We start from the raw sequence: 17488 nt of genomic DNA, 5'->3' as shown, positions 1-17488 counted from the left end.
TGCTGACAAGTCAAAAGGAACAGAGTCACATCAGAACAGTATTGCAGAAAGCCTGCATTTGGTCAAGATGTACCTGCACAGCTCTTGTATTATGGCAAACTCAAAAGAAACAATACCCCAGTAAATCCCTCATCCCAATCTCGATAACAGTCTATTTGCAGATGAAAATTAGAAGGTCAAATAGCCACCTAAATTATGTTCCATTTGGTTTGAAATTTTGAACTCCGGAGATAGAGTTTTAAGTTTCTGTAACTGAAGTTTTTCAGGACATCATACTATCAGGCAGTGCATGAAATCAAACAGAACATCAATTAATGTCAATTGTAAGGTTTGAAGCTTGGTCATCAGTGCAGATTAATTGCTATATATCTAGTTCAATGCAGTGAAATGAACTGGACTTATCCCACAAATAGCTTTTCATAAACTTTAGTTTTTTCTCCCCCAACCTTACTGCTCTGCCTTTTAAAAAAAAATTCACGGGTTGTGGGCTTCACTGACTGGGCCACCATCTATTGTCCATCCCTGGTTGCCCTTGAGAAGGTGGTGGTGACCTGCCTTCTTGAACTGCTACAGTCCATGTGGTGTAGGTACTCCCACAGTGCTGTTAGGAAGGGAGTTTCAGGATTTTGAGCCAAAGACAGTGAAGGAATGGCAATGAATTTTCAAGTCAGGTTAGTGAGTGACTTGGAGGGGAACTTCCAGGTGGTGGTGTTCCCATCTATCTACTGTCCTTCTAAATGGTAGTGTTTGTAGGTTTGGAAGGTGCTGTCTCAGGAGCCTTGATGAATTCCTGCAGTGCATCTTGTAGATAGTACACACTGCTGCTACTGTGTGTCGGTGGTCGAGGGAGTGAATGTTTGTGGATGTGGTGCCAATCAAGTGGGCTGCTTTGTCCTGGACAGTGTCAAGCTTCTTGAGTGTTGTGGGCGCTGCACTCATCCAGAAAAATGGGGAGTATTCCATCACACTCCTGACTTGGGCCTTGTAGGTGGTGGACAAGGGAATCAGGAGGTGAGTTACATGCCACAGGATTCCTAGCCTCTGACCAGGTCTAGCAGCCACCATATTTACATGGCTAGTCAGTTTAGTTTCTGGTCGATGGTAGCATCCAGGATGTTGATAGTGGAGGATTCAGCGATGGTAATGCCATTGAATGTCGAAGGGCAATGGTTAGGTTCTCTCTTGTTGGAGATGGTCATTACCTGGCACTTATGTGGCACGAATGTTACTTGCCACTTGTCAACCCAAGCCTGGATATAGTCCAGGTCTTGCTGCATTTGGACATGGACTGCTTCAGTTCATGGTCTGCCCACGCCATGGGTTTCAAGTTTCATGGCTCCCAGTGCTTAATGCTATCTACAATGAAGTTTAGTTTTGAAAGGAGTGAATAAAGGCAACAAATCAGCTAAGAAACAAGGGCTTTGATCTGCCTCACTACCTTAGTACATATAGTGCAGATGAACAACATATCTGTACTCTAGCCTTCAGTTTTACAAATTAGACAGCATGGGGGCAAAAATTAGTCAGCTATGGCTCACTTAATGGCACTCTTTCCTGAGTCAGAAGTTTCTAGGTTCAAGTCCTACACCAGGTCTTGAGCATAAAAATCAAGGATAACATTCTACCCAAGTATTCTTGTACAGATGGCATTTTTCGAATGTGGCCCTTTCCCCTTCTCAGGTGGATGTAAAAGATACCATGGTTCTGACTTACAACACATGGTAATGTGTTGCATGATAAATACTTCCATTAATTACACTGGGTAAATAAGTGGTCAACCCAAGAAAAAAAAATTGAACACCTGAAACAAGAGAAAATTAACTGCCAAAATTACCTGTTAACTTAAAGTGGAGTGAAGAGCTATCAGAAGCGTACATGATGCTGACGTAATAATGATATCAGATCACATGATGGAGAAGTGAGATCGATCTGGAAGTAGTTCTAACCTCCTGTAGAGGTCCATGTGTGTAAATACTTAATGTAAAGAGAGTAGTGGTTTTGCAAAACCATAGGCTTGAGCAGCATATTTTGGGATAACAGACAGTCCCCAGGTCTCCCCCGCCCCTCCCAAGGTCCTGACCACACAACAAAACAGCGATAAATAACACAGCAAATCTTAAACAGAAGATGCAGGGCTGGCAAGAACAGAGATCCTTGAAGGAACAACAAAGGAAAAAAATACAACTCAGCAAAACATCGCAGGAGCAACAAAAACAAGCTTAGACACAGACCTGGAGGCCGGACAGCAATGAGCACAGGCCCAAAATAGAAATCAGCAGCACAGAAGTAGAAACAAATCCAGGGCTCAGCAAAAGCATGGATCCACACTACCACTCCCGGAACCATTTCAGAGTGCAGAAGGTTCACAACAGACCTAAAAATTGGGACAACTGGGGAAAAGGGCTCAAATGGTACAGAATTCCACAAAAAAGATCAAGGACCAGTCAGTACATTACTTTATGCAGTAGGATCTAATGACGTGCTAGCAAGGCAGGGGGTTGATGAGACTTCAACTTCTTGTGAAGTCCTGAAAGCTTTCGGCTCTTATTATACTGTCTGTCAAAATTTAATAATAGAAACAGCAAAATTAATAAAGGAAAGCAAGGACCAGGCAAAAGCACAGATTTTTTTCATCAACGTTACCTTATAGGTTGGCAGGGAACTGCAATTAGGGAACCTTAAAGGATGAGCTGATTCATGACGGGATTGTAGTCAGGGTGCTAGATGAAGAACAGTTAGTTAGCTAGACAAACTAGAGTTATTTTTAAGTAAGCTATAGTTGTGTTGGTGGGTGTTAGGGATGAGCTTTGGTTTAAGCTTAAGTTTAATTTGTGTTTTATTTGTGTGTTAAAAGTGTGAAACCAGGGTCTAGCTTAATTCAGAGTCAGCAAGTCTGAAGTTTTGTATAACCTGCATTTTGGTGAGATTTTATGACCTTTGAAGCGGGGAACTGTGGGGGGGGGGTGGGGGGTGGAGTTGAAACAAAGTGGGAAAACGGTGCTGTTGCCTAGCAACAGGAGACCTGCAGAGGCACAGAGAAACAGTTTGAGTTCAGTTGGTCTGTGGATTCACAGGGTGAAGAAGCTGGACAGGAAAGGGAGCTGCAGAGAGCAGATTTCCCAAAAGAACAGAAAGAAGTCCCAGAAACCAGGAAGTGGAGACAAAAGAAAGTCTCAGGAAGACAGTTAAGTCAAGGATCAAGAACAGGAATGGGAACAGGTCCTGTTCAGTGGAGGTGAAAGCAAGGAGCAGAGGGAATGGCTCTAATTAAAGAGAGAAAGTTGCAGGAAGCAGACTCAAAGTAAAGTGGACTTGCAAGAAGCCAGAAGATCCGAGGAGATGGCCAAAGGTGGGTGACAATGTTGAGACATAAAGTAATTAATATTAGTAAAAATATAGTACTGCAGAAATTAATGAGACTAAAAGCTAAAAGAATAAATCAGGGTACTTTCTAAATGGTGAAAAACCATAAACGACAGAGGTCCAAAGGGGCCTAAGCACATTGATCACTAAAATGTCATGGACAGACACAGAAAATAATCAAAAAGTGCAAAGGAATGCTGTATTTATATTACGAAGATGAGGATATGAGGGCAGAAGCCACCACGCCTGAGGGCGGATATATTGAAGGGAATGCAGAGTAAATGTAATTGAATTATATGTGGACTGCAAAAATTAAATTATGAAAAATGATTCAACAAACTAGGCTGTATTCACTGGAATTTAGATGGTTATGAGGCAATTTAGTTGAAGTTTTCAAGATATTAAGGGGAATGGACATGTTTGAGAGCAACTGCCTAGGGAGTCGAGGACTAAGGGACAGAGCCTTTCAGGAGCGAAGTTGGGAAACACATTTTAAATTTATTGCTGGAATGTGGGCGCCACTGGCTAGGTCAGCAGTTATTGCTCATCCCTAATTGCCCTCGAGAAAGTGGTGGCGAGCTGCCTTCTTGAACCACTGCAGTCCGTGTGGTGTAGATACACCTACTGTGCTGTTAGGGGAGTTCCAGGATTTTCACCCAGCGACAATGAAGGAATGGTGATATATTTCCAAGTCAGGATGGTGAGTGGTTTGGAGTAGAACTTCCAGGTGGCGGTGTTCCTATCTATCTGCTGCCCTGGTCCTTCTAGTTGGTAGCAGTCATAGGTTTGGAAGGTCTAAGGAACCTTGGCGAGTTCCTGTAGTGCACTGAGAGTCGGTGGTGGAGGAAGTCAATGTTTGTGGATGGGATGCCAATCAAGCGGGCTGCTTTGTCCTGAATGGTGTCAAGCTTGAGTATTATTGGAGCTGCACTCATCTAGGCAAGTGGAAAGTATTCCATCACACTTCGGACTTGTGCATTGTAGATGGTGGGCAGACTTTGGGGGATCAAGAGGTGAGTTACTCAACGTAGGATTCCTAGCCTCTGACCTCCTCCTGTAGCCACAGTATTTATATGGCTAGTCCTGTTTAATTTCTGGTCAATGGTAACACACACAGGATGTTGGTAATGGTGGATTCAGTGATGGTAATGTCATTGAACATCAAGGGGCGATGGTTAGATCATCTCTTGTTGGAGATGGTCATTGCCTGGCACTTGTGTGGCGCAAATGTTATTTGTCATTTTATATTGTCCAGGTCTTGCTGCATTTGGAGATGAACTGCTTCAGTACCTGATGAGTTGCGAGTGGTGCTCAACAATGCACAATCATCCACAAACGTCCCCAGTTCTGTCCTTATGATGGAGGGAAAGTCATTGATCAATCAGTTGAGGATGGTTGGGCTTAGGATGCTATCCTGACGAACTCCTGCAATGATGGCCTGGAATTGAGAGGATTGACCTCCAACAACCACAACCATCCTTCTTTCTGCTAGGTATGACTCTAACCAGCAGAGAGTTTCCCCCGATTCCCAATGAATGCAGTTTCACTAGGGCTCCTTGATGCCACACTCGGTCAAATGCTGCCTTGATATCAAGGGCAGTCACTCTCACCTCACCTCTGGAGCTCAGCTCTTTTGTCCATTTTTGAACCGAGGCTGTAATGAGGTCAGGAGCAGAGTGGCCCTGGCGGAATCCAAACTGAGTGTCAGTGAGCAGGTTATTGCTAAGCAAGTGACGCTTGATAGCACTGTTGATGACACCTTCCATTACTTGCTGACAATAGAGTGTAGAATGATGGGGCAGTAACTGGCTGGGTTGGATCTGTCCTGCTTTTTGCATACAGGACATACCTGGGCAATTTTCCATATTGCTGGATAGATGCCAGCATTGCAGTTGTACTGGAAAAGCTTGGCTAGGGCGCAGCAAGTTCTGAGCACAGGTCTTCAGTAGTATTTCCAGAATATTGTCAAGGCCCATAGCCTTTGCAGTATCCAGTGCCTTGAGCCATTTCTTGATACATACTTGGAGTGAATCAAATTGGCTGAAGACTGGCATCAGTGATGCTGGGGACCTTGGGAGGAGGCTGAGATGGATCATCCACTTGGCACTTCTGGCTAAAGATTGCTACAAATGCTTCAGCCTTATCTTTTGCACTGATGCGTTTGACTCCCTCATCATCGAGGATGGGAATATTTATGTAGCCTCCTCTTCTTGTGAGTTGCTGAGTTGTCTACCACCATTCATGACTGGATATGGCAGAGTTGAGATCTGATCTGTTGGTTGTGGGTTCGCTCAAGTGTTTATCGCTTGCTATGTTCTAGCTTCACCAGCTTAATACCTAATTTTTAGGTATGCCTGGTGCTGCTCCTGTCATGCCCTCCTGCATTCTTCACTGAATCTAGATTGATCCCCTGGCTTGGTGGTAATGCTAGAGTGGGGTACGTGGTAATCAGCAGGAGGTTTCCTTACCCATGTTTTGCCTGATGTCATGGGATTTCATGTGGTCCCGAGTCAATGTTAAGGGCTCCCAGGGTGACTCCCTCGTGATTTTACAACACTGTGCCGTCAACTCTGCTGGGTCTGTCCTGCTAGTGGAACAGGACATTCCCAGGGATAGCAATGGGTAGGGACTGGGACATAGTCTGTAAAGTATGATTCTGAGGGTATGATTATGTCGGGCTGTTGGCTTGATTAGTCTGAGACAGCTCTCCCAATTTTGGCACAAGACCCCAGATGTTAGCAAGGAGGACTTTGCAAAGTCTACAGGCCTGAGTTTGCTGTTGTTGTTTCCGATGCATACGTCAATGCCCAGTGGTCTGTCTGGTTCCATTCCTTTTTACGACTTTCTAGCAATATAATACAATGGAGTGGCTTGCTAGGCCATTTCTGAGGGCATTAAAGAGTCAAACACATTGCCGTGGATCAGGAGTCACACGTAGACCAGACCAGGTAAGGATGGCAGATTTCCTTCGCTAGGAACCAGATGGGTTTTCACGACAATTAACAATGGTTTCATGGTCATCATTAGACCTTTAATTCCAGATTTTTATTGAATTCAAACTCAGTTTGCTGTGGTGGGATTCGAACCAAGGTCCCCAGAGCCTTACCCTAGGTCTCTGGATTACAAGTCCAGTGATACTACCATTACACTACCACTTCCCCTCTTTGACACATAAAGGGTGGTTGAAGCTTAGACCTCTCTTCCTCAAACAACTGATACCAGATCAGTGCTTCACAAATTTTTTGTCAATGTGACCCCATTTTAATGCCTCAGACATTGTGTGACCCAGGGCTAAAAAAATTTGGGGAGTACCAGAGTTGTTGAATGGTGGCGGGGTCAACGAGGATTTAAAGGGGCCACACAGCTATCAGAAATCAGTCGGAGTTTCATAGCAGCCACGGAGTTCGCGACCTCAAAATCTCATCTTAGGACACAACTGGGTGTTGCAACCCACAATTGGGAAAGCACTGTGCTAGATCATGTGTTAGTTTTGATGCTGAAATCGATTGACTTGTGCTTACCAAAGATATAAAGGATGTGGAGCAAAGATGGGCATGAAAGAGCTATATCAGAGATCAGCTATGATCTCACAATGACCAGGCAGGCTAGAGTGACTAGTGTTTCTCAGATAGACAATAATTTACTTTGAAATGCAGTAATTTTTGCGTAGCAAAATACAGCTACCAAGTCACAGACAGTAAGATTCCACACACAAGGTGATAAATGACCAATTAATCTGTTTTTGTAGTGCTAATGGAGTTATTTACCAGAAAATCAGACAAGTCGCTGCTCCCTTTTGAATGGTAGCATGTGATCTTCAAAAATTTACCTCAATGATCGAAAACAAGTAAACTGACTCATCAAAAAATTAAATACTTTAAGCAATGCAGCATTTTCTCAGTTTTGCACTTGCATCTGTCTAGATTACGTGGTCAAGACATGGAGTGGGCTTGAACCCACAGCCATCTGACGCTGAGGCAAGAAGGTTGTCAATTAAGTCAAACTGATCATAGCATCACCAGTAACTCAAAGCATTTTTTTTAAACAGTGTACAAACTTTAGGCCTGTGCTGAACTAACCATTTTCCTCACTGGCACTGTCTTTTGTATAACTGTCATCCTCATTGGCATCACCAAAGTCTGGAAGAAAGAAAGAAGAGTGTAAATGGAAATGCAGACATGATCTTCCTCATTCTTTGAAAATAATTCAACTCCTAATTACAAATCAATGCAATTAGACAGGGCCCTACTTGGGTTAGTTCCCTATTGGAGTTCCCTCCAGAACAACTAAGTCAGTGATGGACAAGAGGGAATTTCTTCCTCCCTTCCCGTTGTTCAACTAGGCTATCTGGATCATGATATAATAGTCCAAATACACCCAGCAAACCCATTTTATTTTGATAGGCGCACTAGACCTGCTGGCTACAAGTACACTTCCTGTCCGCCCTGGACATAAGCTTAGAGAAGGAATCTGAGACCTAACTTTTTCATGAATGAACTATTACAGACCTTCTTGTGAAGATCATACTTCTGAGAATCATGTAAGTTTTGGAAGACAATATAAATATTTCGATTCCATCAATCACTTGGAAAAAACCTGTTACATTTGACTTTAAAACTGGAAGCTGCCACTGATCAAAAGTGGAAGAGCTCAGCAGAACCACATCCACTTGACATAGGCAGCAGAAGACAACGTGGAGATGCATTGACATATTAGCCAAGAAACCTGCCATGGACAGCTAAGGAAAAAGGAAACTTCAGCAATAAGTAGCTAAAAGGATAAAATGGAGTTGAGCTTAACAGAATGGTGGGTCCCATGTTTGATTCATAGTTTAGAGCTATTTATCTGTTCAGGTGGTAGTGGGTATCATTACAATGACGTTTACTTCTCCAGCCAGCGAGAAAAAAGAAATTAGATGCAATTTCCACTCGTGATAGTTATCTTGTGATCCCTGCTGGAGAAGGCAGTAGAGTGAATATCAGATGCGGACACAGTCAGGTTTTAGCTAGGATGTTCCTATCCCTCTTCACCTAGCCACCCAAAAAAGAATGAACAATCTACCAACATACAGAAAATTAGCTTTTGGACAAGATAGCAGGGGGCTAGAAGAGACAATATCATTGAACCAAAATTATAACAATGACATGAATTTCTTTGGAAGAATGCTTTTAGGTTGTTCTTGTGTTTAAACTAAAACATATTTTCAGCAGCATATATTTATTCATACCCATTGTTTCTCTATGATCTAAGTATCCACTACCATTTGCGTCAGAAGACTCTTCTTCATAATTTGCACATGGTCCTGGCCCACTGCGATTAAAAACAGGCCTGAAAATAAAAAGCAACCTGGAACTTATTACTGCTGAAACACTTGAATTGGAAATTATGCAGAGACTACCAATGTTTTTATATTGGAATGTTAATAAATGCATTGTTCTCAATTCCACCTGTGTGCCTATCTTAAAACTCTCTCAGCCTACATGAAAGTGATGTATAGTATATGAATTATTTACTGAAAACACCACCAGCTGATGTATAAGTTATCCACCACCCACAAAATAAAACAAATAATATATATACTGTTCTCTGCAGTTGTAAGCATTACTAATTAGCAGAGACCCAGAAAACATTTGCAGTGACATTAGCATTTTTATTGCAACGGTAGAGCTATCCCAAGTTCCAAAATATTGGCGTGCCAAACCAAAACATGCTAAATGAATATCACTTTTCCATAAGAAAGCAGGTAATAAGAGTGGGTTACATTCCTGAAAACCTATAGGCTGCCTTGAACCTAACTAGCCCAAAAATCCTATTGACAACTCTTAGAAACCTTAGAAGGTTACAGGGAGAGTTCATTCAGCCCATCGTGTCTGCATCTGAATTTTTATTCTTTCTATTTATGTTCTGCTCACCACCCCTCTCACTCCCTCCCCCATCACTCCCTCCCACTTTCCACCCATCACCATCTAGCTCACTCCCTCCCAGTCGCTACCACTGTCGCCACTTCCGTCTCCTACTCCGTCCCAGTCGCTGACCCTCCTGATTCCCCCAGTTCAAGGGTTCAGCAGAGACCTGTGAATGGGAAGCAGCGAAGGGTCAGAAGGAAGCAGCGAGGAGTCAGAAGGAAGCAGCAAGCAGGGCAAGGAGTAAAACAGCAGTGTGTTTAAAGCAAAAAGCTAAGCATGCACAATTACAAGACAGTTCTTGCCACATGTACAGTAGCCACAGTTAAACAAAAATGCAGGAAGCACTAGTTAAATTCTGTTGTTCAGCCATGCTAAAACAAAAAAATGCTATTAGAATGAACTTTAAACAGGTGATACCTGTTCTTCTTTAAATCCACACCCCACCCTTTCTTTCTATGCCACCCCCATTCCCAATCTCCAATTTCATTTCCTCCTCTCCGTCATTCTCCCTGCCCCTATTCCACCCTGCCACCACCTTCTCTTAACTCCATACCATCCCACCAACACAATCCGACCCAGAAGTCCCTCCCATGCCACTGCCCATGCCCTATCCCACTCTCCACTCTTCTCCTCACCCTGCCCTCACCATACCATCCTCTTTCCTTAGCTTCCACCCAGTTGTTGCACCATCTCCCCATACCAATGGCGCCCACCCCATTGTTAAGAGCCCAGTAACTAGGCTGGGAGCAGCGTGCTGGGGGCATTACCCTTGACACATGCACCAGACTCCACCAACCAAATCAACCCAACCAACCAAAAAATGGAGGGGGGGGGGGGAGAAGAACCTAAACTATCATAAATTCCTACAATTTTTCTTTAAACCAGTAACATGTATTTATCACATATAAAAGCACCATAGATAACTGTAGATCATTCACCAGCTCAAAATATTTTTCCATTGCTGGTTAATTGCTAGATAATACCCATAAGCCAAATGTTTGAAGGCTATAATTTAAGCACATTCATTACAATACCCAAGTCTCTGAACAAATTTGTTTACTTACAAATTATCGTGGGGAAGTCCTTGCTTTAAAGTCCTCTTGCTTTGCACAGAAGTGCTGGGTCCTGGTTTAACATCTTCCTCATTTATATCTGTTGGCTGTTCACAGTGCTGAGGGGGGACAGTTTCATCTCGGTACTTCATAGCTTTATAATTTCTGGATCTCATTACAGCCTGATTTGGAGTACCAGGAGACACCTGGGTACTTACACAAAGTTCATTAGCAGATTTTGTGAAGGACTTTCTGGCACTAGTTACAATCTGGTTTTTAATTCCTGGAGAGACCTTGACAGTTGCAGGTCTTTGTGCATTATTTCTGTCAACATAAGTTGCAGCAGAAGATGCAAAGGATTCTCGAAAGGGCTTTTGTAATGATGGCTTGGATGGTAAAGAGATATAGTCCTTAGTTTGCCTTGAAGTTGTACAAACATATGCGGGTCTTGAAAGTGGACTGTATTCCTCCTCCTCTTGCATTTTATTTTGATCTTGCATGTTGAAATCGTGAACCTTCAGCCTAGATTTTTGTTTTTTGGGCAGGTGCATGTCAAAGGGTTTTCCCTTTTCTTCTTCAACCTCAGAAAACAATCGCTTTTTTGGTATGGATGACGCTGAGGAATACTTCTGTTTTCTACGTTGCTCCTTAACTGATACACTATCTGAACCATTGTCCTGTTGATTAGCTATGCCCCACTGACCTGTGGGTTCTGACTGGTAATGTGATGGCCTACCTGAATTATCATGTTGATTAGCTGTCCCTTGCTGCCGTTTAAGTTTTGACAGGGTATGTGGTGGGCTACTTGGAGAAGAATCATTTTCAAAAACATCTTCTTCAAAATTTTGCTCCTCTGAACTACGCATTTCACTCTTCAAGGGCTTTGCTTGTGCATGTGAAGATCTTATTTTCAAACCCCTCTCCTTTTCCTTCATTTGTGATATTAAAGGCTTTGCCGTCCGGTCTTTTAAACTATCATCCAGTTCTGTCAAATAATCTGTCTTCAATCTCTTTTGCGAGTAGTTGTCATCATGCTGTACTACCCACCACTTTGATGGTGGTCTGGTAGGACGGCGGCTTCTTGTATATACCTCCACAGCATTATCTTGTGGAAGATTCTCACCAAATTCATAAGGGATGTATTTCTTAGAATATGGTTTCTTTGGCCAAGTTCGCTTTTCTGACATTTCTTTCTTTTTCACTGAAATAAAAAGCCAATATTCAAAGCAATATTCAAAGGAATTTGTCTTTAAAAATAGTTCACTTCATCTCAGGTTTCCCAAAGTGCTTTACAGACCATGAAGTACTTTGAATATGTAATCACTATTGGAATGTAGGTAAACGCAGTACCCAATTTGTTCATACTAAGGTACCACAAACAGCAATGAGATAACGAGCAGATAATTTGTTTAAATTATGGTTAAAAAACACAGGCTCCCTTGTCCTTCCTCAAATAGTGTCATGAGATCTTTCACATTCACTTGACTGGGTAGATGGAGCCTCACCTGAAAGTCAGCACCTCAGCGTAACATAGTTTTGCAGTGAAGTGCCAGTCTAAGATTATTTGCTTAAATCTCTGGAATAGGCTGTTGAGCCCCTGGAGCCTGTTCTGCTATTCAGCGAGAGCATGACTGATCTGTATCTTTATCCATCCATCTAACCTTGGTTCCACATCATTTTATACCATTACTGAGCAAAAAAAAAAAAAATCAGATCTAAAATTGCTCTTTGAGCTAGAATCTGCTGCATTTTCTGGGGAGAGTTCCACACTCCTATCAACCTATGTGCGAAGGAGCATTTTCCAATTTCTCTCCTGAATGGCCTGGCCTCTGATTTTCAAGATTACATCGCCATCCTATACTCACCTGCTAACAGAACAAGTTTCTCTCTACCCCATCAAAATCTAAAAATCTCAAGTCACCCTTTAAATTATTATATTCTAACAAACTAGTTTTGTATTCTGAATATTTCCTCAATTTAATGTTGGAAGGCCAGTAACTTTTTAATAAATCTGCACTACAAGCTTTCAAGGCCAGCATTGTGTTTCTAAGATGCAGGACCCAGAACTGTACAAAGATGCGCCTTGGCCAGTGCTTTGTATATCTGTAGCAAAACTTCTTCCCCTTTATTTTCTAGCTAGGGTGGACACTGTCAGACCCCAAAAATACTGGACACTGTACTAGCACCAGCAGCACTGCGGCATGAGGGGAAAGATGTCCCTGCGCTTGATGATGATGTCGTCACGGGCCTCTCTTCTGCAAGCCTGCAACTAAAAATGCACCAAAACCACTAGCGCCTCCGCCCATCCTACTTCATCTAACCACATCTACAAAGCCTTCTAAATGTCCCTACATATAAGGCATGTAAATGCAATGTTTTATCAATGCTCTCTGTAGAGCTATTCCAATTAAGTTTTGTCACTCCCTTTAAATTTATTCTTAGAACGTGCACATCGCTGGCAAGGTCAGCATTTATTGCCCACCCTTAAGTTCCCTCAAGGTAGTAGTGGTGAGCCACCTTCTTCAACTACTTCAGTCTATGTGGTGTAGGTACACCCACAGTACTGTTAGAGTGGGAGTTCCAGGCTTCTGACCCACTGACAGTAAATGAATGGCAATATTGCTCCAAGACACGATGGTGAATGATTTGGAGATGTTCCCATGCACCTGCTGTTGTCCTTCTAGGTGATAGAGATCAGAGTCTGGGAGGTGCTACTGAAGAAGCCTTGGCAAGTTGCTGCAGTGCATCTTGTAGATGATGCACACTGCTGCTACTGTTTGGGAGTAAATGTTTAAGGTAGAGGATGGAATGCCAATCAAGTATACTGCTTTGCCTTGGATAATGTCAAGCTCCTTGAGCGTTGTTAGAGCTGTACCCATCCAGGCAAGTGAGAACATTCCATCACACTTTTGATTGTGCCTTGAAAATGTAGGACAGGCTGAGGAGTCAAATAAATTACTGCCACATAATTCCCAGCGTCTGACCTGTTATACTAGCCAATATTTATATGGCTGGCCCAGTTAGGTTTCTGGCCAATGGTAGCCCTAGGATGTTGATAGCAATGCTGTTCAATAGTTAAGCGGTGGGGTGGTCGGATTATTTTTTTTGTTGGAGATAACATTCATGCCACACAATACCTATCAGCCCATGCCTGAATGTTGCCCAGGTCTTGCTGCATGCAGACACCTGACTGCTTCAGTATCTGTAATACTGCAGTGGTACACATTAATTATATCCAACACTTGGAGGCCACTCTGGTGTGTAAACTAGTCAACTGTAATGCTTTTTTTGTAGATGCATTACGCACTTACTTCACACAAAAGAAAATTAATGACACGCTAAACTAGAAAACTAACATGCTACAGCCCAAGCACGTGACTTTGGAGGGTCACTGGTTCACACTGACTGGGTGAAATTCTGTTCATATTAATATAAATTCCATGATTGTTTCAAACATATCACATTCCAAAATTTGATCAATAGCTTTTTGTGAAATACTACATTGTTAGAACTTTTTATATTTTACAGTTAAGACCAAAGAGCGGGATATAAAGATTGATCCTAAGGACATGAGGTTGTCAGAACTTGAACTGCAATTATATTCAATATTCCATCACTAATCAATTCCAGGAAAAAATGTTTGTTATTTGCAGTATCTGGTTTAAATATGTGATATGGGATATGGGATGCAAAGCTTTGCAAAATTGAGTAGGAGGAAAAGTCTGTGGGGGATTGTACAACAGGAAATGCTGGGCAGATTTTTTTTAAGTGCATTTATTTGTTCACTTTGCCCACGGTGTTGAGTCTATACGCTTACAAGGTATAATCTTAGCCCAATTTTCTAAACTGTTGAATTTTGATTAGGTTAAATGCTTTCTGGTGTTATTCGGCGAGAATAGGAAAATTAGCACGCAACTGTACCCAAATTTCAGTCGAGATTTGCCATACATCTTGTAGTTAACGACGTTTAAATAACATTTTTTGGTGAGCAACGCCAATAAAAGACACACCCTCCAAAAAATTGCTAAGGATTCTCATACATACATTACTTATGAGAAGCTAGACTCCCAGTTTTTGCAGTTACGGATTCAGGATCACAGGTTATACAAGAACGCAGTAAAATGTAAAGAAACGAAATATAAGCCAAGGACAAAAATGCGACATACGGTCTACGATCAAGCTGGATAAAATGCTGCCTGTCTGATAGGACGAAGCGTGTTTGGGCGGGAAAAGCCTTGCCCTGTGGATCTAAATTGGCGATTGCCACCAATTGGGTTACTGGTATCTCCCAGTTTGTGGTGCTCCTCATGAACTGAAATACCTCCTAGTTGTACATCTGAAAATAACAGCCTCTTATCTAATCACACATGTACGTGTGTGGGTGTGTACAGAAACTAGCTCATTTGGAAGGGGAGGAAATGCAAATCTAGCGGTAATCTTGCTCGAATAAGTTTGCACTTACTGGACATCCGAAGCAAGCTTCTTCAGCAAAGAAAACCTTCTCGAAAGTTTTCTCTTAATTCCCACCCAAGGCTCCAACCAGTCTGAACCCTTCCACGACGTTTCGATTCAGCAGCCCGCCCATTTGCTGTCTGGCCAACCAGTGTACTTCTCGCAAAAATGGTTTGCGGACTGATACTTTCAAATATTTTTTCAATCTACACGGTTTTTTGCAGTACTATTTATTCTAGGTATGTAACATTTTAGTCACTTTGGATTGCTACTTTGAAAGTTTCCGTACAATGCACTTCTTAGGATTATTCGTAAGCATTGCCGGGTGTAGAAGTCTGATATATGAATGGCGAATGTCCCTTTCTAGATGCTTCAGATTTATCGAAATGCCTTTGCATATCACTTTGAAATCGTCTATTGACATAGTTAATTTTTCTTTGTTTTGGCGAGAGAACCAATTTTCTGTTTGATTCCACTGGCAATCGTGGAATCATCAGCTTGCGTAAATTGCTGGCCATTGTTTTAGCCAGGAGGACCAGCAATTACTAAAATTATAGTTTTGGTACTCCAAATTGTCCTGTTACGTTGGTGATCCCTGCTTTAGCACAATAATAAAATTAATTGCACTTATATACTTCCTACCACATTGAAAATTCTCACAATTAATTACTTTGAAGTAAATTATGTTAGACAACAGTGGCAGTTATCCTGTATTATAAACGTATAAAATATTCAATGCGTTTCTTAGTTTTAAGGAAGAAACATTTGTCAGGACTCAAAAAAACTCCAAGCTCTTCAAATAGCACTGGGGATTTTTAATATTCACCTGAACTAGACAAACAACTTTGGTTTAATGAAAAACAGGACCTCTAATGACATTGCATTGCAGCATCAGACTAGATAAACCCAAACCCACAATCCTGTGCCAGATACAAAAGTGTTATGCATAGGCAAAGCTGGCACGCTATGTATGTACTCCAATATTTTTCCCCGTACTTGTCTTCTGATTACACCCATATCATTCAATATTAATTATTCAACCCTGCCTTGAGCTTCATGTGGCAATAATGGAGATACGGCTTTAAAAAGCAGCAGGACTGGGTACAAAATAATCCTGGATACAAGGTGTTCCGGAAAGATAGGGAAGAAAAGAAAGGAGAAGTAGCAGTATTGATTAAGGAGAATATTACATTTCTGGAGAGAGAGGATTTCTGAGAAGGGTCAAGGACAAAATCTATTCAGTTAGAGTGAAGAAACAATAGAGATACCATTACACTATTGGGTGTATTCCATAGGCCATAAACTAGTGGAAAAGACATAGAAGAACAAATTTGCAAGGATATTACAGAGATGCAAGAACTAGTTTTAATGGGGAACTTTAATTAGCCTAATGTAAACTGGGATAGTAAAGGCAAGATCATTACGGTGCCAGTCCAATGAGGAAGTAGATATTGCTGGATCTGGTCCTGGGGAAATGAGGTGGAACAAGTGGATCGACTGTCAGTAGGGGAACATTTAGATCATAGTATTATATGGTTTAGGTCAGCTATGGAAAAGAAGCAGAGTTTAAATAATTAATTGGGAGAGAGCAATATCGGATGAGAATGGATTTAGCCAAAGATTGGTAGGCAAAATGGAAAATGAACAATGGAACGTCTTTAAGGAGGAGATGGTTGACTACTGTTGAGGTATATTTCAGTGAGGGGAAAAACCAGGACAAACAAAGCCAGAGCTCTCTGGATGATGAAAGAGGTGGAGAATAAGATGAAGCAGTACAATGGTGCATTGTGACAGATGTCATGTTAATGATACGAGTGAGAACCAGGGTTAATATAGAAAGATCAGAGGGGAAATGAAAAAAGTAACAGCAGCAAAGGCAGAGTAAGAGAAGAGATTGTCAGCTAAAATTAAAGGGAATCCAAAAGTCTTTGACAGGCTTATCAATAATAAAAGTGCAGTAAAAGGAGGACTAGGACCAATTAGGGATCAAAAAAGAGAATTTACACATGGAGGCTCAGATGCTAAATTAGTATTTTCCACTTGTCTTTACCAAAAAGACACAAGATGCTGCCAAGGAAGATGAGGTAATTGAGGCACTTTTATTAAAACTGACAAGGAGGTATTAGAAAGGTTGGCTCCACTTCAGAAGTTGACAAGTCATCAGGACCAGATCAGATGCATTCAGGGATACTAGGGAAGTAAGGGAGGAAATCGTGAAGGCACTGCCTATAATCTTCCAATCCTCCTTAGATGCAGTGATGGTGCCAGAATTAAAAATGTTATACCCTTGTTCAAAAAAATGTGTAAGAATAAACTCAACAACCACAGGTCAGTCAATTTATTCTTGGTGGTGGGAAAGCTTAGTAACAATAATTTTGGACAAACTCAGCAGCCACTTGCGTAAGTGTGGATTAATTAAGGAAAGCCAGGATTTGTTATGGGAAAATTGTGTTTAATTAATTTTATTGAGGTTTTTCGATGAGGTAACACAGAAGGTTGATGAGAATAATGGGGTTGATGTGGTGTACATGGACTTCTAAATGGCTTTTGATAAAAAGCTACATACACCAGGCTTGTCAACAAAGTTGAACCCCATAGAATTAAAAAGGAGCACGGCATGATGGAAACGAAGTTGTTGAGTGACAGGAAACAGTAGTGATGAATGATGTTTTTTAAACTAGAGAAAGGTATTTAAGTGAGGTTTCCCAGGGGTAA

General features: G+C 41.7%; 1 protein-coding gene and 1 long non-coding RNA gene across 4 annotated transcripts in view; one reads left to right on the top strand and one right to left on the bottom strand.

Moving 5' to 3' along the window:
• LOC121276910 overlaps positions 1 to 17488 on the bottom strand; it is a 144881-nt gene that overhangs the window by 17284 nt on the left and 110109 nt on the right. For all 3 annotated transcript variants that reach the window (XM_041185556.1, XM_041185555.1, XM_041185557.1), the window contains 3 exons: positions 10334 to 11522; positions 8591 to 8691; positions 7443 to 7502 (listed from right to left, as the gene is read on the bottom strand). In XM_041185556.1, the coding sequence (XP_041041490.1) occupies positions 7443 to 7502; positions 8591 to 8691; positions 10334 to 11522 (1350 nt within the window). The remainder of the gene's footprint in view (positions 1 to 7442; positions 7503 to 8590; positions 8692 to 10333; positions 11523 to 17488) is intronic.
• The window catches only part of LOC121276912, a 66209-nt gene continuing 63459 nt past the window's right edge, over positions 14739 to 17488 (top strand). Inside the window, exon 1 of the long non-coding RNA XR_005942749.1 lies at positions 14739 to 15012. This is a non-coding gene — a long non-coding RNA (uncharacterized LOC121276912). The remainder of the gene's footprint in view (positions 15013 to 17488) is intronic.

This window comes from Carcharodon carcharias, chromosome 4 (genome assembly GCF_017639515.1).
Source record: "Carcharodon carcharias isolate sCarCar2 chromosome 4, sCarCar2.pri, whole genome shotgun sequence".
NCBI classification, from domain to species: domain Eukaryota; kingdom Metazoa; phylum Chordata; class Chondrichthyes; order Lamniformes; family Lamnidae; genus Carcharodon; species Carcharodon carcharias.
The sequence above is the reverse complement of the archived record's forward strand: the minus strand, read 5'-3'. Positions and strand labels throughout refer to the sequence as shown.